The sequence below is a fragment of the Lepisma saccharinum genome, chromosome 3 (assembly GCF_977018435.1).
Source record: "Lepisma saccharinum chromosome 3, izLepSacc3.1, whole genome shotgun sequence".
NCBI classification, from domain to species: Eukaryota; Metazoa; Arthropoda; class Insecta; order Zygentoma; family Lepismatidae; genus Lepisma; species Lepisma saccharinum.
Window position 1 is genome coordinate 52006990 of NC_139231.1, and position 23388 is coordinate 52030377.

At 38.5% G+C, this 23388-nt stretch overlaps 1 protein-coding gene across 1 annotated transcript in view; it reads left to right on the forward strand.

The window, feature by feature from the left end:
- LOC145985031 (ubiquitin-like protein 7) overlaps nt 1-23388 on the forward strand; it is a 75296-nt gene that overhangs the window by 50537 nt on the left and 1371 nt on the right. Inside the window, exons 5-7 of the mRNA XM_083118540.1 lie at nt 3280-3436; nt 9363-9474; nt 19564-19706. Of these exons, the coding sequence (XP_082974666.1) occupies nt 3280-3436; nt 9363-9474; nt 19564-19706 (412 nt within the window). The remainder of the gene's footprint in view (nt 1-3279; nt 3437-9362; nt 9475-19563; nt 19707-23388) is intronic.

The following is a 23388-nucleotide window of genomic DNA, read 5'->3' on the forward strand; positions in this document are numbered from 1 at the left end:
CTAGCGTAGACACTTGATTGAATGGTGATGATTTACTAGAAATCAAGAGTCCAAAATATGCTCAAGAAATTGTGTTTCAAGCCTTAATAATATCTGATAGCAAGTGGTCATCAATTGTAAATTGTATATTAGGGGAAACAGGAGAAAAAAACAGTGCCAGGGGTGTGACTTACTTGTCTTGTCTGTCAAGCATTGGTAAGCATTCATTCATATTCTTGCAAGTTTAAATTTTTAGAGGTATTTTCAAAAATCCTAAGAAAATAAATTTCTTCCTGAACACGATGATGATTTGCAAAAAGCATATCTCTCAGACAGTGGCAGCAATTAGAGGGAGGGGCAGATGGCCCCCACTTTTACCCCAATACTATACAAAACCTCATCTACCAATGGAAATTAAAGTATCCCTGCCCTTTCCCAGTTTTGGAACCCAATCGCCAACACTGATCTCAGAGAACACAATAATGTTTTGCAGGGTACGATAAAGAAAAATAATAAATATGCATTGAAACAACAACGTAAATATGATTTTATATATCCCGAAAATATAGTTTTAGTAGTCCTTGTAAACAATTATTTTGTAAGCTATTGAACTTCTATTCTAATGGTATTTATTATTGTATTGTATCTTCCCTCGAAATACGTTTTTTAAATCTTCTTTATACACAGAAACTCTAATTGGGACTGGACCTACAGTTTAAAGTGGGATCCAAACCACTATATACAGTCACCGGCAATAAAAATGGGATACCTATATTCTGAAATACCTGCATCCCTGCAATGCGTTATGTTTGTTGCCTAACTCAACGGCAGTGACAGAACTTGCCATTGAAAATTTGTTATTACAATTCACTCATCGCCGTAGATTTAGACAACACACAAGACACATTGCAGAGAAGGGAGACTTTCAGGATCTAGTTATCTCATTTTTATTTGACGATCACTGTACACTCACCGTGTATCGAACCTGGGACTCCTGTATTTCAAGGCGATTACGTTACCACTTTGCCAAGGGGGAGGCTCAACTTCCCTCGCAATTCATACTAATATGTTGCTGAACTCTATGATATATCAGCAGTGTTTGAATAGTTAATCTTTAGAAGTAACTCCGAGTTAATCACTTGAGAAAGTAATTCGCATATAATTACTGTTATTACTGTTCTTTAGAAAGTACTTGACATAGTTATTATTACAGTTACTTTACTCTAGATTTGTTTCATCTCGTAAGACGTTGTTCGGATCATGAGTTGCAAGCGCGATGTCCTTTTCACCACCGATGACCACTAAATGCTAAGCATTAAGTTTCATGAAATTATAACTTATTTCTTACATTTCATGTACAAACATTGAGGCAATAAAATTCACAGTAAACTTCTGTTACAAAGCAATGACGATTAACATTTTATTTCATTTTGTTGAAAAAACCAAATATTTTTTAGAAATTATAAAATTACTGTGTGTCCATGAGAATTGTTGGAGATTATGTATGTAGTCTTATATGGTAAGTGTTCTAATACAAATAAACTTGGGATACATCCTGGCTCTTGACGAAAAAAATACAAAATTGTCCTCATGGTCTCGAGATTTTAATAATCATCAATTGATTGATTGATTGATTTGGTTTATTTTACTTCGCTTTTTGTGCCACTTTTGGCTAGTTTACGATGATGGAGATGAGTGGATATGTTGAAATTGATGAATGGACACTCACGAACATCCATGCCCTGGCCAGGATTTGAACCTGGGATGTGCTAACCACTCCGCCACGGGGGCCGGCTTTAATAATCGTCAATTTACCCATTCTTTGAGGAGAACATTTGGTTCAAGTTAATATTTCTTTCCATGCAGTAAAGTAATTGTACAACTTACTAGTTAGGTGGAAAAATAACTGAGTTACAATTACTAATTTCATAACGTAAGTAGTTTACAGTTACTGTTACTTGAAAATCTTGCTGATACTTCCAAAGATTCTACGTCAGCTGCAGAACTGAAAACCAGAATAGACCAAATCCGTAATGAACTATGAAACAGGACATTGTGTGGTGACATGACATGCAAATAAATTAGATGCACTACAAAACTGTATTTAATATTGAACTATTATAAAAATAACAAATATGTCTTCTATTGTGTATCCAGGATTCTTCTGACATTTTTCTTTCAGAATCGCGATATTAAAACTCAGTAAAAATAAGGGTGCAGAATTACATGTTTATTCACTTGAAGGATAAAAGATTGAGGATCGTTAGAGAGCGCTAATATTTATAAATATGTACAAGATGTTCACTGATATTCTGCAAATTTATGAAGAAAATCTGCTAACGTCACCGATAAAAGATATATATAATACTGTCATATAAAGTGAATTCTACAGTCAATGCAGAATTTGCTTCAAACGTAATTGCAAAATGTTTTCAATTATTTCAATTACTATTCTTACTTTATGCATTTCTTGTTTGAATTAACTACAGCTATCTTTGTATGTTCTCTTCTGCTTTCGAAATATTAAAAGAAATACATAATAGAATACAAGGGATTTTATATTACTATTAAGACTATTACTATCTTGCATTGCTGATAAATTGTTGTATTTTTTTTCAATAAGAACAAAGAACTAAAATCTCATGATTAACAATTACGTTGCTCCACATCTACTTAGATTTTGCAATAAAATCTGCTAACCAACGTGATGTCATATCCCATCAAGGAGTACCCTAATCGACCAACCTGTATGTATCTACCTTGATTACACGGAGATCTGGCAACATGGCTCTCGGTTGCCATGGCAAACGGTGTTGCCATCTGTTATCGAAAAATTACCACAAAATTGCCTTTAGTACGGCCTTAAAAAAAATTGCAATGATATGTGGATTGCTCTAGACTGTCAAGTGACAAGGAATGTAAAGGGATTGCAACACTACATGACGAAGAGGGAAGTCAGCGCATGCCTGTAGGCACTATGTCTCAAATTCTTTGTGCGAAGTGAGTCTGAAAGCCCACTGATCCAAGCCATAAGAGCCTTTCTGCTTTCTGTACTCGCCGCTGAAAACAGCACCACGACAGTGTTCACTTTGAAATTTTGCTCAGGCGAACCTCATACGATAGAAATGGCGAGGCAAGGAAGTAAATGGAAGGTGATGTGGCCCAGGAACGTTTGATGTTTTGAAGAAATGGCATTCGATGAATAAATACAATAAAAAAAAGTTATGTAAAATTACCTGTATCATCAAGCTAACTTGTTTGAAGGATTTTTTTGTTGATAGTATGCTTTCTCTATTGCAGGATTGTTGAACTGCATCCAGCTCTTGCAGAAGCAGCCAATCACATTGCAGCAGCAGTCCATGAGGAAGCAAGCAATTCTTCAGCTCAGGGTATTGCATCTGGATACTCATATTCTCTGGATGCTCTGAGCGATGAAGAGGAGATGGATTCATCACAGGTAACTACCGATATACATTGTAAGATGGACCTAAACATGCATTTTCTTTTGCACTTGTTTTTAGTAAGTTGCAACAATGATATGCCTTACCATGAGGTCTTAACTTAATTTTGGGCCCCCAAAGGTTTGTTTGTGGTCCCAAAATTAGCATTCAACCCAGTGCTAATGATTATACTGAAACCCTCTTTACAAATCTCTCTATTAGCTGTTGTGAATTAGTTATAAGTGCAGGGCCGTAGCTAGAGGGAGGTAGGGAACATATTTCTACCTGGAATACCCACTAATCTTTACAGTTATATCCTTTATTGCTCTAGCAATGTAACAAAGACACTTGTCTTTGTTGATTTTAAGGGTTTGCATGATTACATAGTGTCTACCAGGATTGGGAAAAAATCGCTCTTCTAGATCCAAACTTTGGGAAATTACTTCCCAACTTTCGGTATCTCAAAGAGTTGGGATATTTTGAATGGTTGTGTATTAAAGCTGCTTGATTTCTTTGGATGTGTTGCTGTGAAGTTTGAATTGTCCAGCTTTTGTTTCCCATGTCTACTTTTTGTTAATAATGATGCATGGTGTACAGTGAGGGAGTGGTAGATGTAGGACAGGTTGTTGGGTCAGTTAACAGACATGGTGAAAAATGTGATAGTGTTTCAGGTATTCTACGCTAAGAAGTAGCATGATATGAATTCTATTTCGAGAATTAGCGAGTACTGTAGCTTTTTTTGTGAGTTCATTTGTTAAGTCTGTTGGTAATATGAAATAAGTCCTTGCATGGTAGCCCATCCATGCGCACACAAATTTTCCTGCACAAGGAGTTACTGCATGTGAGATCCCTTACTATATATATTGTAATGAAATAATTTGCTAAGATCTATGACTCAGTATTATTGTATTTAAGAGTGCATATAATTCAAGATAAATGTGAACTTCATTGGCAACACTACTGCAACTATCAGCAACACTACATAGAGGGATCCAGATTTTTTGGTGGGAGAGGGCAAATAATGTGCTGTGAACATAGCTATAAGCATGCACATGCATGCAAAGGGAGAGGGGACATGTATACACAATGTCCACATCAATCAATCGTAGGGTGTACAGAACATGAAGATAAGCAACTTTTCTCTGATGATTTGCTTATTTTGGACCTCCTCGGAGGCTTTGTAATCAGCTAGTAGTCCCGGATTTGATTCCACTTTAAACTAATTAGCATGTCATAAAATGCACTTAAAATCAAATTATAACCTTTGCTCATTCCGTTGCTATCAACTCTCAAAAATGGGCACTTTCTTTCCTATATGTATGTAACCACATGACTACAGAATCTCATGTGCCACTCTCATTTATTATTTCTGTTGGAAACTGATTAAATTTGTAGTATGATATGGATTAGGCATATTGTGGAGTGTAAATATCAATTACAAATCTTCTCTTATGCAAATGCATCAAATACATAAGCAACATAGCTTGCATGTTTCAATATTTTTTTAATTTTAATATTTTTGAAAATATACAAAATACTAACCATGTTAAACCATAAATAGCATCATTATCATTAAACTCTAAATAAACATGGCAGCTCATATTTTTCAAACTATCATTAAAAAAAATGCCAAAATTCAGCTACAAAGACTATGAAAATATTTAAGTTAATATTTTAAGTCACAATTGTAAAATAGAGTACATTCAGAATGTTTTATTTTCACTGGAAGAAAAGTTACTGAAATTATTATAGTTTCGTCAACACACTCAACAAACATTTCGATAGTAGGTTCATATATACAGTATCGGAAACAAAAACACGTATATGTACATATAATTTTTTATTTGCTTTAATCAAACTGTTCAAATATTTTACAGGGCCTTTTACTAGAAAAAGCCTTTCATAAAAAACATATGTATGGTGCCAAAAAGAAAACATAAGCAATTTTAAGGATGTTTTTTTAAACACTCTGCTGGCATAATATTGTTTCCACAACATACTATTACTTCTAGAATTTTAACTGCCAGTAAAAATAAATGCCAGTGATAAGCACGCACGGACCGCATACATTAAGAATAGAGATACCATTTTTCGATGGCTTGTAGCATCGAAACAAGAATTCAGTGAGCAAATCTTTACTAAGAATAGTAGTTTGCCGTGATGTCCTCTACACTGTGAAAGTTGTTGGTGTAGGGTGGTGACCTGTGTGAGCTGAGCCAATACCACCATTTGCCGATACCAATACCATGACCGATTCCTACCAATACCAATACTTGGTATAATTCCAGTATACAATAACAAAAGCAAGTTACCAAATCATACTAATTCGTCACATCACTAGGCATGTATCTAGAAATATATATGGGGAGCCAGTCCGAACCAAGTGTCTCAGAAATATGATAATAAAAGTGTTTCTATTTAATACGTTAATATAATTATAAGTCGATTTGTAATAATACGTAAATTAATTAATTACTAGGGCAAATCAAAAAGTAAGTTACACCCCCGTGTATAAAACAAACAAAACACATTAGAAAGAAAATAATTATGGACAAATATGTATGAACATTTAACTTCTTTCGACATAATCACTAAGGTATTCCAAACACTTCTCAAATTGTGTGACCAATTTTTCTCTTTCTTGTGTGCAAAAATTCCGTCCAATTTCAATTGCATTGACTTTTGTGCTCATCGGTTAGCAATCGCGGCACCCAGAGAAAGCACAGTTTACGATACACCCAACTGGTCGTGAATCAGCATAGACACACTATTGTAGGATATGTTCAGTTCACTTCCAATCTCTTTTCATTTTCACGTGACAGTTGGCAAGGATGATTGCATTCTCACGCTCTATTTTGTTGATAGTGTTCACAGTTGCAGGCTGTCCAACACACTGTTCGTCGTTCACGTTTGTTCTTTTCTTTTCGAACATCTGGCACCATTTCCTGATCAGGTGGTGTGACAATGTATTCTCACCATATACCTCGACAATTTGGCGATGGATTTCACTCCGATTATGCCTTCGTGCCAACAAAAATCGGATGTCAGAGTGCACCTCAATGTTGGACGCCACCTCAATACGACGCAACATACTCACATGGTGACTACTCGCATACTAAACCAACTGCAGCATGGCTGCTTTGGGTATGGGGAGAATACATTACAGACAGTGTTGCAACCAAGCATAATTATTTTATCTCTCTTAGTACAGGAACACGGCTTGGGTGTAACTTAGTTTTTGATTTGTCCACGTAGTACTTACTTTCTCCGAAGCATATGGAGTATTGTTGTATGTAACCACAGACTAAGATGCAAAGCAAAGACAACGTTAATACCTATTTTGTTCGTTGTTTCTTCACTAAAAAATATTGTTATTACATAAATAGTAAAAAGACGCTATAAAATCAGAGATGAAACAGCAAATATTAATCATCTAGCTTACATGTAGTTAAGGGGGAGAGGGACAATTTCCCCAAGGTCTTTCTCGCTGGGTCAGCTGCCGATCACTGTTGCCAACTTCGCTCTTTTGGAGCCAGATCTGGCTCTTTCATGCACTCGTTTGGCCTCTGTCCCAGTATGATGCCACCACTGGCTCCAGCCAATAAAGACCAATCTTTGCAATGAGTGTACATTTTGCACATGACGTGATATTCATATATAGGCTGCATCACCCACCCCACTTCCTCTTTCCTCCCCAGCTATTTTTATGTATAGCACTGTGGCTAAGGTGAGGATGACATTATTATTATCCGGGAATCCTTTATTTTCGATTTTATATGAACATCATTGGATTATTGAGATGGGTGTTGCCACCAGATCTAGGTGGTGAAAATTAAGAATAAATTGCCATCACTTTACAGCTAACGGTAATAGCAGCGCCCTCACCCTTCTGACACCTAAAATTACCCTAGGAGGCACTTTATGCAGCCTTCGTTAATCTAGCTCCTTGAAAGTCATCTTTAGCTCTATTAATGGTGAAATGGTAATACCTCTTTTATGCACATCAGATTTAGTAACACTGCCAGGATGGCCATATGAAACAAGGAGAAATGCATTAGGTTTATGGGACCATTATTTTATTCGTTCTCTCGGGAATATCAAACATCCAATGACGTAGAAAAGTACATGGACGGAAAAGGACACGTTGAACTATGTCATAGTAGTAGGAAAAGTCGAAACTCCCATTTGATTAGCCGTAACTTGAAGTTGATTTCCAATAAGGAATACATGGAATTCTGTAAATACTTATTAATCATATTTTTCAAACATCGTGTCTAACTTACTAATCAACTTGAAAAACAGTTTCCACTTGCAACATGGAGAGAAATTCATACTCTCTTGCATACTAAACCCTTTTTTAAATAGCAGTGCCCAATCTGACGATATTGAAATAAATTCACAACTAGTGCGTAATTGTCCCTCCTCGCCTTAAGACCGCTAAAATTTGTGTACAAGCAACTGTCATGGCAAGGAAATTAATGTCAAAGAAGTAAAAAATTTAATATTTATTGAATAACAAAAAGAATGATGGTACGTCCATTTGATGAAAAGTAAAGTTCAGGATAAATATTTTATGTACATTATTGTATGTAGTGGTGTACATAAATCTTTAGAAGAGCCTCCCCTATGATGTAGTAGTAACGCCATCGCCTTGTAATCAAGAGATCCTGGGTTCGATACTCAGTGGAGGCACATAGTGGTTCGGATCCCACTTTAAACTGTAGGTGAAGTCCTGATTAGCCTATCTGTATATAAAATGGACTTGAAAGCCGTATGTTCTCAATCTAATCTCGGCAGAAATAAATAACCCTCATTGGCCGATACCGGCAGTCACACAAAAGACTGACACAGAAGGGAAGATTACAAGAAGAAATTGCTGAATCCACTTCCGTCTTGAATGCAGATAAAACAAAGCTAATTTCACAGTGACCTTCATCCCTCTTTTCCAAGAACTCCGCAACTACCTGACCCGGCATTAGCACGTCGGCTGGTTTAAAAACATCCACCTATCTTATGACTACGAGCTTCAAACAAGAATTGGCAATGAATGGTTTATTTCCCACAGCATTAACTAATCATTTACATTCCTTCATGGTCACGTTTTGGTTCAGCTTTCGCTACTCATGTCTTTGATCTTGCCATCTGCTTCCCAGGAGGGTGGGTTTTTATCCAGTATGTCTAAAAAAATCTATGGAACTTGTTGTCCTGGTCTCCCAAGAAAGGGTGAGTGAACTTTTAAGAACAACAAATGTTGAGGACGAGCTGTTGCCTTTGTCCACTTTTCTAGCCACTGAAAATCTTTGGTATCTGATGGTATCGGTAAAAGAAAATCAACCGATGCTCACCGATGCCGATACTGCTGGTATCGGTATCGGCTCAGCCCTAGTATATACGTTAAAGAAAATTACAAGTAGCAAAAAGTTGCAGTATAATAAATTCTATTGACAATCTCTCAAAAATTATATTCTACTAATTTTTCTATGTTTATATTACACTCTCCGTAACAGATGTCTGTTAAAATAACTCGGGCACAATGTAATTTTTTTGGCAAAAATTCTATCACCTCTTCTGTTGTGGAGAGAATTCTCCTTATTTTGTTCATTCATCTTAATCCATTCTGTGATTGGCAGAAATCAGCATCAGCTGCAAAAGAAAAAAACTGAGGTTTGGGTTTTGTAGGCTTCTGTTCAGTGGTGGCATGTGCCCCTGTATTCCATGCTCATTCTACCAATGAGACACAGTATATTAAAAATCCCCCCCAGTACAAAGAATTCCTGGCTACGGGCCTGCATATGTGCATTCTTTACTAGAAAATGAAGGGTTGAGAGCACACACAAACCGTGTCCATGTTGCTAATCTTTCATCAGATAATAACTTCAAATATTGCTATTTTTCTGAAGTCTTGCAAACTGTTCCATAAATATGACATTTTCTTCTTTCCAGTCTTCTGATTCACAGTCGAGAGCAGCAGGGCTCAGCGGGGATGGTCCCTCTGGCCAGAACTTCTCAATCATCACAGCAGCTCAGTTGGCAGCTGCTCTTGCTTCTGCTACAGGTAAGCTGGAAACAGTAGTATTTTATTTTAACTTACACAGCTGCCAGAAGCTCCTGGGAAAGTTATTTCTTTTCATTCTAACTTTTTTTTTCTGACAGCAGTTAGGATGTGAAAATGTTGGAAACTGATAAAATTTGTACTATGATACAGGTTATATAAGATATGTTGTGAAGTGTAAATATCACTTATTACACTAATTTAAGCATGTTCTCTTCTTTTGTTATAAGAATAACGACTGATACATGCCATTGAATTTGTTATTGTTATTAGCAGGGAATGGATTTATATGTAGCAAAAATTTGCTTAATATGTAAATGCATATGTAGTTATTTTCACCAAAATATGGAGTTAAATATGGACTTAAAATTGTAAAAATTTACCTTTTTAATAATATAAGACACTACACGAGCTACATAAAACACAATCTCGTTATTGTAACTACAAGGGCTGCTGGAAAAGTTTCTGCAATCAATATGAAAAATGACATGTGAAATTCTGGGAATGGCTTTATTATTTTTCAAAGTATTCACCCTTAAGATCGATACACTTTTGCATACGCTCAAACCAATTTCGAAAGCATTTTTTCCACTCTGAAGCTAATACCTCAGAAACCGCTGTTTGGAATGCGTCAACAGCTGCTTCAGGCGACACAAATCGCTCACCACACATCTTATTTTTCATGTGTGGGAACAAAAAGAAGTCATTAGGTGATAAATCAGGTGAGTACCGACAATGAGTCATTAATTTGACATTTTTACTGGACAAAAAAATCAACAGTTTGGTGTGCTGAGTGGGAACTGGCATTGTCGTGGTGAAGAATAATGCGACTATTTGGGTTTGTTTGAAGCAATTCATTGATGACCTCTGGCAAACAAATTGTTGTATACCCCTCAGCATTTACAGTCCTTTGATCTTCTAAAGCTATTGTTGACACATGTACGGTATAACCGTAGAAACAAGCAACCATTTGCTTGGCAGCACTCCTCGAATGAACAACTTTTGTTGGTTTCGCATCACTTTGAAACACCCAAAAACTGGATTGCTGTTTAGTTTCGGATTCGTATGAATAGATCCAAGTTTCGTCCCCTGTAACGATGTAGTACACCAAATTTGACTTGTCTCGGTTGAATTTTTTGAGATTTTTTTTAGGGATGTGAAGAAGCTGAAAATTTACCGATACCGATGTACTCACCGATAATTTTTGGAACCGATACCGATGCCGATATTTAACTGATTCCGATACATAAGATTATTCAACAGAAATGGGATGTTATTTTCAGCATGACAAAAATAAATTTGCTATGTATATTTCTATTGCATATCATATGTATATACACATATATTCTCAAGAGATGCGAATGTACATTTGCATCTACAAAAAGTGGTATGTGAACCTTTAAGAAGAACATAGATTCTCATGAGATTAAAAAATAGTACACAAACAGTTTTTTGTAATGCAAAATAAATTCCTTTTCTTAATGTTGTAAATTTAATGCTGGCAGATTAAACTTCATAGACACAGGTTTTGGAAGCACTTCTGGAAGTAACATACTTCTTCTCTTATCGCAAATCAGTTCAGCAACACTGCACTCGTTCATTGAATACTGATGCAGCAGTTATCCCAAGTATTTTCTCGCCACTTGCTTCAGGTTTGGATACTAATTTTTGAATTTCCAATACAACAGCGGATCCTGGTCACGAGAAATAGTTGGTTCAGCAATGTACTGTTTTATTTCTGATTTTGAGGTAGGTTGATCCTCTCAATGAGAGTTTGCAATAATTTTATTACAAAAACTCTACAATGATGAAGAATCATAACCTAATTTTCAATAAATCTTACAAAACTAAAATATAAAACTTATTGGAAGGTAAAACTCTAGTATTATCTGTACCGGTTTAAATATCGGATTTTTGCCGATGCCAATATGTCAATTTCTGCTGATTTTTATACATCTGTAATCGGCTTCGGCACATCCCTAATTTCTTTACACCAATTTACATGAGCCTGTTTTTGAGATTCGGTCAAGTTGTGTGGGATCCAACGGCTTGAAAGATTCCATACGTTCAGATGACCATGCAAAATCGTATGTATTGCTTTCATGTCAATGTTCAAGGATGCCTGAATCCGGTATGTCACATGCCGATATCTCTCAATCATTTCACGCACAGCATCAACATTACTGGCAACAACATGCGTGGATGGACGACCTTCACGAAATTCATCACTGAGAAATGTGCGACCACGCTGGAATTCGGAAAACCAATTGTACACAGTCCTATTGGATGAGGCTTCAACCCCAACAGCCAAATGAAGTCGCTCGATGCATTGTTTCAGTGTTAAACTACATTTGAAATCATAAAAAATCATTACACGAAAGTGTTGCATGAGAAATTTCCATTTCTCACACGAAACTACTACTTCAAACTGCTGTGAAAAATAAACGAATAGGCTTAAACAAACAATCAAAGACAATTTGGACATAAAAAAGGTCTATTGTTCCTATTTTTATAATAGTGCCACTGTTGGTGGTAGTTTGCAGAAACTTTTCCATCAGCCCTCATATTACTGTGATTACCTTGAAGAAAAACTAAAAACAAATCCCATACGTGTGCCACAAAACCGCTGCTTCTGGTACTGCTGTCGAGCGTGGATCAATTCAATCCATATCAAGTGGTACAGGAAAAAAAAAAATATATATATATATTGGTTGCTTGACCATTTTTTAAAAAGTATATATTTTGTGTGGTGTGAGCCTCATATGTTGACAGTTCAGAACCACTGTTATTTTATTTTTAATATCACTGATTTCAAGATGGCGGACATTTCTTTATCATGGCCCACGTCATTTTCTCCATTCGTAAGGATCAGTGGTAACTTTTTTATATCAGCTCTGGTAAGTCCTAGGACACAGACAAAATATGTGATGTTAAGCATATAGGCTACAATTATATTTGTGTATAATATTCTAAATATTATTCCTTCATAATAAATTTAAGGTTCGATACCCGGTGGAGGCACATAGTGGTTCGGATCCCATTTTAAACTGTTGGTCCAGTCCCAATTAGCCTTACTGTGCATAAAGTGAACTTAAAACACCAACTCAATAATAAATTTTAGGCCAAAATTGTGTATCCAAATCACTGAAAATGTCATTTTCCGATATTTTTTTTTAGGAAGAAGACAGTTTCTTTCAGCTTTCACTTTCTTTTTTTTTTTTTTTTTGCAATTACCTGTGTACCAATAGTGTATGTCAAAATTACTTGAAGCTTGAGACTAATATTTTTTTTCTACAGGGTCATAAACATGTACTCTTTGATAAAAAAAATTCCAAGTTCAGGGTTAAATATCTCTGGTAGGCAGTTGTTTAAAAATCTGAAATTTGTACAAAATACAGAACTCTGTGGTAAGCAACTTCAGTTAAAATTTTGAGTTTCAATTGGTTTAAGAGATATGGTCATGCAAAACTCATGGAAAATTCAATAATTCCCATTAAATAAGGTATGTCTTATTAACATATTTTGTGTTAAAATTCTGCAAACTGTAATTTGGAATGTAAATGAACAACATTACAATCCTGAAATGGATCTTATATACGAGAGTGTGCTGAAAAGTATTTCTCGAAAGAGAACAACTTCAGAGTTCAATGTACCCAGGCATCTGGTAAGCTTGACGAGAGAACTAGTGAAAGATCAGGGCATTCCACCAGAACTAGGAAAGAGACATGGTGATGACATTGAACCAGAGACTAAAGTTTGTGTTTTATGAAGCTGATGATTATAGTAGACTCTGTCCAGGCAAGAAAAACAGTTTATCTGTAAAAATATATAATATGAAACTTCATAAGAAAAAGCAGCTCATTCTTTGCAATCTGAATGAACTGTTTGTGGACTTCAAAGAAAGAAATGCAGATTGTAAAACTGAAGGTGAAAATTAAATTTAAACTCAGCCCCTCAGAACTATCTACAGCAACTGTAAGTTCACACAATATTACACTACCAAAAAAAAAATATATATATATTTTGTTGAAAAGTAATGCCTCCTAATTTATTGGAAAACTCTCGAATTGATTTGAATAAAGGAAATGCAGATAACTTTCTAGAACATTATTGTCCATATCTACACAATTACTTTTCCACATAATTGCTCTGGCAATCAGTACACGTCTGCTAACAACAGACCAGTTTATTAATGCTGTTACTGTAGAATTGTTGATATTTATGACGAAGCCACAGCCTCACATCTGTCCACACTGCATCATCAGAATCATAGTGAACTATTCTCAAGCAATCTTTAATCTTTGGAACTCATCTTCCCTGAAGCAACTGTCCGCTAATGTAGAGTCTTTCCTGCTTCATGTCAGGAGTGAGCTTCTGAAGCACCCACCATGCACAAAGTTTTCGGTATGCCAGAGTGTACCTCATCCCACTTCGAGGAAGCCAGTAACCCCTACTTGCTCAACAGAGAAAAAGTATATACAACTGTATAAAAAGGAATATTTTCTTAAGTCCACTAACTCTCCAGTCAGGGTGACGTCCACCACCCTGAACCTTAAAGTGCTGCTGAAAGCACCCGCCACCACTTCCCCTTTTCCATCTCCTTCACCCTCTGTGTCCTGCCCAAGGACATGATACGAGGGTCACTATTTATATTTTGAGCCTAACAATGAAAAAACAGGAATTTGGCATTGAAAACTGCTTTGTTGTTTTTCGAAGTATTCTCCTTTATGGTCAATACACTTTTGCATTCGTTCGAACCATTTGTCAAAGCAGTTTTTCCAATCTTCTTGAGACACTTCCATAATATGGTTTTTGAACACATCAACAGCGTATTCCGCCGACGAAAATCGTTGTCCACGCAATTTATTCTTGACATTCGGGAACAAGAAGTCATTGGGTGCCAAATCAGGACTGTACGGCGGATGACCCATCAACTCGATTTTTTGACTGTTCATAAAGTCGGTTGTTAGACGAGATGTGTGACAGCTGGCATTGTCTTGATGAAGAATGATCCAACGGCGTTTGTTTGTTTTCCGTATTTGACCGAAGACCTCTGGCAAACAAATTGTTGTGTACCATTCAGAGTTGACCGTTCTACGTTCCACTAAAGGCACAGTTGCCACATGACCAGTTTTCCCGAAAAAACAGGCGACCATTTGTTTCGATGTGCTTCGAGCACGAACAACTTTTGTTGGATTGGGTTCATCTTGAAACACCCATACAGTCGACTGCTGTTTACGTTTCGGCTCATATGCATATATCCATGATTCGTCACCTGTTACAATCTTATATACGTCTTTTGAAGCACCACGATTGTATTTATTGAGCATTTGTTTGCACCAATTGACGCGAGCATCTTTTTGAGTTTTTGTCAAATTGTGTGGGATCCAACGAGAACATACCTTTCTCACAGCTAAATGATCATGTAATATTTTATATATGCTGGTGGAACTAATGCCTATGGTTGCCTCAATCTCACAGTATGTCACATGACGATCTTGCAGTATTAGGTTTTGCACAGAATCAGCATCAATCAACAACTGATTTTGGACGACCTTCGCGAATCTCGTCGGTGAGCGAATGGCGGCCACGATTAAATTCGTTATACCAGAGTTTCACAGTGGCAAAGGATGGGGCTTCATCACCAAATGTGGAAGTAAGTTGATCGATGCACTCTTGTCTTGATAATCCACGTCGAAAATCGTAAAAATTCATCGCACGAAAATGTTCACGAGTTAATTCCATTTTATTGTTGTCGCGCAATCTCCAAGGCAACATAAACAACACAAATGAAACTATTGACAAAACATTTGAAGTACGTTATGGTCAATAATGCCAGACAATTCCGTGCAAACGTCAAATCGTCCCTAACTTCAATCAGTGTTGCCAAGGCTCAAAATATAAATAGTGGCCCTCGTAAGAGAATGATGCCGCGGATGAGGAATTTACAAAGGTGACAGGAATATCAAATAGAGTATGCCTTAGAAGGTGATTATAGTACTTACAGCTATGGCTTCTTGTCTCCAATGGAACCTTAACGGTTTCTGCACCCACATTGAAGAACTGCAACTTTTTATCTCTGAATTTGACCCTGCCCTCATATGTCTCCAAGAAAGGCATTTTCGCCCAAACCAACCTGCAGTGCTAAACAGATACGAGGGTGGTTCAGCATGCTCCGCCCCTGACATAGAAGGAACCCTCGTGGGAAAACCAAATCACTGTCACTTTTCAACATAGTCCCCTGCAACATTAACACACTTTTCCAATCGGCCTTCCAGTGCTTCAATCCCAGCAGAAAAAAAAATATTTTGGTTGGTCCTGCAACCAAGCATTCACAACATCCATAACCTCGGAATCACTTTCAAAATGTTTTCCACGAAGGTGTTTCTTCATGTTCGGGAACATGTGGAAGTCACTGGGGGCCAGATCTGAAGAATAACGGGGATGAGGGACAATTTCGAACCCTGCTGCATGAATTGCAGCCACCGCAACTTGGGAGGTGTGGGCGGGAGCATTGTCACAATGGAACAACAAACCACGGGCGAACATTCCATGGCGTTTCTCCTTGATGGCAGTACGTAATTCTTCAATTAGGGTTGCAGAATAAACACCTGTGATTGTCTTTCCCTGTTGGAGATAATCTATCAAAAGGATTCCTTCTGCATCCCAGAACACAGATGCCATCACTTTGCCCTTTGATAGTTGAACCTTGAATTTCTTTGGGGGTGGAGAATGGGGGTGTTTCCATTGCATGCTTTGGCGTTTACTTTCGGGATCGAAGTGGTGAACCCACGTTTCAGTCAGCCTTTATTGTCCGCAACAGGTTCTGACTTGTGACACGACGTGTTCTCTTTTGGTTGACTGTCAGCATTCTCGGGCCCCAATGTGCAGAGATTTTTTTCATTAACAAATGATGATGAATAATTGAATGCACACTGCCAGTTGAGATGCCACATGTGTCTGCTATATGGTGGACAGTCACTTGCAGGTCTGCCAAAATCATGTCATGCACTTTTGTAATCATTTCTGCTGTGGTCACCATTGCAGATGAGCCACCACCATGCTCATCTTCACTGGTCTGCCGACCACATTTAAATTCACGGCACCATCTCTTCACTAGATCATATGAAAGGCTAGAGTCTCCAAGAGTTCCCACCATATCTGCATGGATGTCTTTCGGTGTTAGATTTTTCTTGAGTAAATATTTTATCACTGCTCGGACCTCAGATTTTTCCATTGATTCACATGTGGCTACACTTCTTACTGATCACCAACGTGTAACGAAAAGAGAAATTGTTGTAAATTCTTGAAACTTTGTGGATATTAGTCTAAAGAATGAACAATGTTACATATAAAATTACAGGTCTCTATTATCACTGGAAATGGGTCAGGGGCGGAGCATGCTGAACCACCCTCGTACACTCTTTACTGCAAAGATAAGCTTCCCAAGATAAGCATGATGGGACGTTGTATACAGATTCTAGAGACATAGCTAATATCCTGGCCATGGAGTTGTCTGATGCTTCCAGTTCAGACAATTACTAGCCACATTACCATCGTAAGAAGGACCGTCAGGAACGACGTCATCTAGTTTTTCGAAGTTATAACATCGAGCCATACAACTCTCCATTCTCTGAATGGGAGTTCGATAATGTGCTTCGGGATTTGAAGAATACACCTCCTGGAGTGTATAGCATCCACTATGAGATGCTACGTCATCTGCTCAGTAGGGCTAAGATTTTCCTTCTCAGGGTGTTCAACAGGCTTTGGTTGGAGGACTCTTTCCCCTCCTCCTGGAAAGAGGCTATTATTGTTTCCATCCTGAAGCCAAGTAAAGAACGCACTGCAGCCTCTAGTTACAGGCCCATCGCCTTAACTAGCTGTGTGTGCAAGTTGATCGAGTGTATGTTCAACAAGTGTCTCACCTGGTTCTTGGAGGAGAACTCCTTGAATAACAATTTCAATGTGGGTTTCATTCCAACTGTTCCATGCTGGATCACTTGGTTCTGCTGGAAATGCATATTCAAGATGCTTTCCTCAACAAAGAACATTTAGTAGCTGTCTTCTTTGATCTCCAAAAGGCCTATGACACAACATGGTGATTTGGTATCCGTAAGCAGCTCTACTTGTGGGGTGTCCGCGGCGAATTTTCTTCAAACTTTCTTGTCCAATCGATATTTCTGCGTACATGTTGGGAACTCCTTTTCTGACCTTTTATCTACTGGAGAATGGTATCCCTCAGGGCAGCATCATCAATGTTATTTTGTTTGCCATAGCTGTGAACAGTGTTATGGCAAACATTCTTGCCCCTGGACATGGTCTTCTCTATGTGGACGACCTTGCTATCTTTTGCCGGTAATAGACTCTCCGGTCAGCTCCAACTGACTATATACAGTTTAGTTGACTGGTCATCCCAAACTGGTTTCACCTTCTCATCCGAGAAATCCATGTGCATCCACTTTTGTCGTCAACATACATGCCAACTTGACCCTGACCTGTATATGGGGAATTCACCCCTGTGCTTTGTAAATGAGGCCCAGTTTCTCGGCCTCATTTATGATAAGAAATTAACATGGCAACCTCAGATTCGCCAGTTAAAGTTCTCCTGTCTAAGGGTTCTCAACCTTTTGCACGTTTTAGCCCATACCTCTTGGGGTGCTGATAGGACGATACTGCTCTGCCTGTACAGTTCACTTATCAGAGCGAAACTCGATTTTAGATGTGTTGTTTATTCGTCCACCCGACCTACTCAGCTTCGAACTCTCGACACCGGTATTCGTTTATGTTCCGGTGCTTTCCATACCAGTCCTGTTGTGCCAGTTTGCTTCTGAGCCGTCGCTGTCTATCAAGACAGCAGCTTATAATGAACTACTTCCTCCATCTTTGCTCAATGCCCTCTCATCATTCATATCATACCATCTCAGACAAGAGTAGCCTGGCTAGGTACCGGCTACACCCTTGTGTCACTAGACCATTTGGTGTAATTGCAGATGGGATCCCACCTCTCCCAATTTGGGAGTTTCCTGCACCTTTCATTGACTCGTCTCTCTCTCTGCCCTCCCGAAGGCAGTAACACCGATGGTTGTATACCAGCAGTGGTTCTTAGAGCTTTGTGCGAAACACCCCACTTTTAACGTGTTTTATACGGATGAGTCCAAGACAGTTGAATCATTCGGTTGCGCCTTAGGCCTAGACTATCAAAGTTCCAGTTACTCGCTACATCCTGCCTATTCCATCTATATGGCAGAGTTGTATGCCATGCCATACTCAAAGCTCTGGACTTTGCTGATGTCAATGGCCTGAAGAAAGTCCTTGTCTGCAGTGATTTGACCAGTGCGCTACAGACTCTGGAATTGCCGAATTCCCAGCATCCAGTTGTGCAGCTGTTCTTCAGAGGGCTTGTATCCTTATCTGCCATTTCTGACATCTGCTTCTGTTGGATCTCTAGTCACTTGGGCATACAGGGGAACGAAGCAGCCGATGCTGCTCATACAGATGACAACGTTCTCATCCACCTTCTGCCAGCTAGTTTTTCGTGGTTCTGTTCTTGAAACCTGGCAGGCAAAGTTGGATGAGATAAGTGGGAACAAGCTTCGAGCTATCAAGCCCAGCAATGGTGCTTAACATTCCTCGTCTCGTCCCTCCTGCCGAGAAGAATTCATCTTAACACGGCTCCGAATAGGACACAGCCGTCTCATGCATCGTCACATTCTTCTCGAATGTGCAGATTTTACTCACCTCAGACAGTATTTTAACTTCCCCTGATTTGTCATCTCTGCTGGGTGACGATGACAGTGTTTTAGCAAATGTTTTTAGATTTCTGAGAAAAGCAAGCCTCTTCACTGTTTCTGAGGTAGTTTTTAAACCATCCCTACCTTTTTTTAATGTGTTGTATTTGTCTTTCTTTTCCATTTACAACTTGCATTTTTAAAACTTTCTCAAGGAGCTTTTTACACCCCCTTTTTAATTTGGAGCTAAGGGTTTTAGATAAGGGGATCTTCCTCGTATATATTGAAGGGTGCAAATGGCCAAACGTGCCGATGCACAGAACACTTTTAAATCAATCAATAATTGAGAGACTATTTCTTACAGGAGCATCAGGGTCTTCGGATACCCCTGGAGCCAGTGGGAATGGAGCCATAAGAAGTAGAAGCGGGAACATAATCACATCCGAAATGTTTGATGAAGCAATGCAGCATGCTGTTTCAAATATAGTCCAAGTGCCAGAGAGCGATGTAAGTAATTTTTTATCACATTCTGTAAATTATTGAAATTGAAAATTAATTAGAGTAAGTATTTCATTTCAATTAATACCAGAGTTTCTTTAGGATATTCAAAGAAGTAGAATGGAAATTTTCAGCGAAAAATGCAGGCTCGACCAGGATTCAAACCTGGGTCTCTGGCATACTGTGCAATTGCTCTAAGCACAGAGATATCGAGCCAGCCTGGCCTCGCCTGATTTTTTGCTATCGCTGTTTTACCTGCGTGGAATTGTCTCTGCCAGTGCTACCGCAACGGGATCTGTTCCTTTGAAACACAGTAGACTTCGACGTTGCCTGGTTCCTCTCAGCATAGAGAAGTTAATTATTGAGGATTAGGCACACACAGAAGATGTACTACGTAGAAATTTTCAGTGAAAAATACAGGCTAGACCAGGACTCGAACCTGGGTCTTTGGCATACCGAGCCAGCCTGGCCTCGCCTGATTTTTCATTATCATTGTTTTACCTGCGTGGAATAGTCTCTGCCACAATTGCCCCCCTAATCATGGACGTCCACAGATTTTTTCCACGGAGAGACAAGCAAGGTATTTTTCCATGGGGCATATTACCCTGATATTAGTGTTGCCCCCTCAAAAAACACCACTTTAATTTGAAATTATCACATTAATGTAAATTACTATGACTGAAATCAAATTATACATGTGAAATATACAGGGTGATTTGTAATTCGACCTATTCCTGAAAAGGGGTAATACTAGAGCACATTTGCAACAAATTTGATCCTTTGCACCGGGGGCCAGAAATCAATGGGTTTCGAGTTATTGCAGTTTGTAGATTTCGTGACATATTCCGACTTGCGACCAAAATCTACAATTATGAAAAAACTACTCCACCATGGGCACTTAACTGACACGTTGCCAACAGCTGACGAATGAGTGACTACTGGGAAAAAAATTCATGCCCAAAATTCCCATACCCACAGAAAGAAAGTCATTATATCACACGTCATGAACAAATTTGGAAACTATTGTTTAAATCGAAGAGGTGGACTCAAGAAAATGGTAACACACTGAGCGTAAAAATTACGGAAAAAAACTTCCTCGTTTCATAAGCTCTCCAAAAAGATACAAATGTTCTCAACTGTTGTAAGCTCTCCAAAAAGATACAAACGTTGTCAACTGTCATACGGATTGGGGGGAAAAATCTGAATAAAAAGCGAAGGTGCATTGTAGACCTCTTTGTAAAGTGAAAAAAAAATTGTCAGTTTTGAGAAATAAATGAATGAAAATGAGTGAAGTAATAATGTTATTTACCATTCTCATGATTGCAGGGTGTCAGAATTAACTGTTACTAAAACTGCAAATCCTGTTCAAATTGCCTTCCCCCGTTACGTATGCAAGCGTGCAGCCTACGGTGTACTTCAGACACAGTCACTCGCATTGACTGTCACTTATGTCACTCTGTCTCTTATGTATTGGACGGCTGCCACAATTCTCTCAGGGGGCCAGGCTGCCTTGACCAATCCATCGCATGGGATAATTGTCGTCCAGCCACTGTCACACACCCCGGAAATAGTGGTCTGGGCAGCCATCATGTTGGTAAATCATACCCCTTCTTGTGGCACATCCTCCAGCAGTGTCGTCAATTCTTCCTTTAGGAAGTTTTCGTAGGTAATGCCGTTTAGGTTTTTTGGTAGAAAGAATGGCCCGATCACATGATTGTGGATGATTCCCATCCGCACATTTAGTGAGAATTTTCTCTGGTAAGCAGTTTTTTTTCTTTCTTTAAATTTTCTTGGGTTATGACCCTTAGGGGCCCAAAAATGCACATTATGAAAATTTGTAATACCATCGCAGTCGAATTTGGATTCGTCCGTTCACAGAATTCTTGTCAGATGACGGGGACTTCCGGGTCAGTATTTAGTAAAAATGACAAAAATCCATCCTTCTAACAGGATCTCCCTCCTCAATAGCATGCACTGGCATGTAATGGTATGGATACAGTCGTGCTGTATGCACAGTGAACCAGACTTTCCATTGAGTCAAGCCAAGTCGCCTTGCCACAGCTCTTGTTGAAGTAATGCCGTCTGCTTGAAAAGACTCAAGATTTCCTCCTCTTCACAGGATCATGAACTCGGGGTCTGCCAACATCACCTTGGTGTCGTTGAACCGATCCCGTTTCTCGAATGCACCGATATGTCATTCCAAACATATTCACGTCAGGTAAATGGCAGTTAGGGAAACACCTATGGTAGTCTCTTTGTGATGCAGCGGCATCACCATCACAAAACCCGTAACAATACACTATATCCACGTATTCTGCATTTTCGAAAGCAGCCATTTGACATGGAAGCTGTTGTGAGCATTTAGTTACAACGCAATGTCCGAACTCCCAATGGTTGAAGGTAACTGTTACGGAATTGAGCGAGGGAGTGAGCCTGGGTTGTGTTCCCGAATATTCCTGCAGATTCACGAATACCCACGTAAATGAAAAGAAATGAAAATCCGTTACTTGCTCTGTGCTTTTTATTGATTTTTCTCCAACCGATGTGACAGTTGACAACATTTGTATCTTTTTTGGAGAGCTTATGAAACGAAATTTTTTTCGTAATTTTTACGCTCAGTGTGTTACCATTTTTTTGAGTCGTCATCTTCGATTTAAATGATAGTGTGATCTAATGACTGTTTCTTTCTGTGAGTATGGGAATTTTGAACATGAATTTTTTCCCCAGTAGTCACTCATTTGTCAGCTGTTGGCAACGTGTTAATTAAGTGCCCAGGGTGCAGTAGTTTTTTTTTCACAATTAGTAGTTTTTGTCACGAAAATCTACAAACTGCAATAACTTGAAACACATTGATTCCCGACCCCCAGTGCATAAGGTCAAATTTGTTGCAAATGTGCTCTAGTATTACCCCTTTCCAGGAATAGGTCGAATTACAAATCACTTTTAGGTTGGCATTCGATTTCTAAGGGGGAGGTGTGGCCATCCTTGCCCCCCCCCCCCTTTCAGATTTCCATGCCCCTATATTATTATACTTTCACCTAGAAATTTAGTCTAGAGGAATCTTATCGCAGTTATCATCTTAATCTATTAAACAATCTTCCATGTTTAGAGTACGTCTTTGTAAGGCATACTATTACCCACATTATCTAGGGTTAAGACAGTACAGTTAGCAACACTAGCATGAAACAAAATTGTGGTTTTGTGTACTGATGAATTGTGTTCAATTTCACTGCTACAGAGTTCAACTCTCACTTAGGTTTCCGTGTTGCTTCTGTGTACCTAACTACCCAGTCAGCAAATCTAAAGTTCCAAGTTCACCTGCCTGTTATTGCATGTATTATTTTGTCTGTTGAATAACTTATGTGTGTCAGAATAAAACCCATCTGAGCGGAACTATTTTCTGCATGTATATTTTGGTTTCAACGTGTGAAATTTTGCTGCAATCTTAACCTGTCTCGGGGCTTAAGTACTTACTCTGGGAATTATGTCATGTTGGACTTACAAATAAAGCAACTCAACAGTATTTGTACAACTTCTTTGTTATGATTAATGATTCCTATAATAATCACACGGATTTTGTACAGGACAAAAAGTATTCCTTTGTTACTGAAAATGAAATTCTGTTGCTGCTGCAAAATGACCTGAATCCAGTGACATGTCTCGAGTGTCCAATAAGAGGCACTGCAGTAGA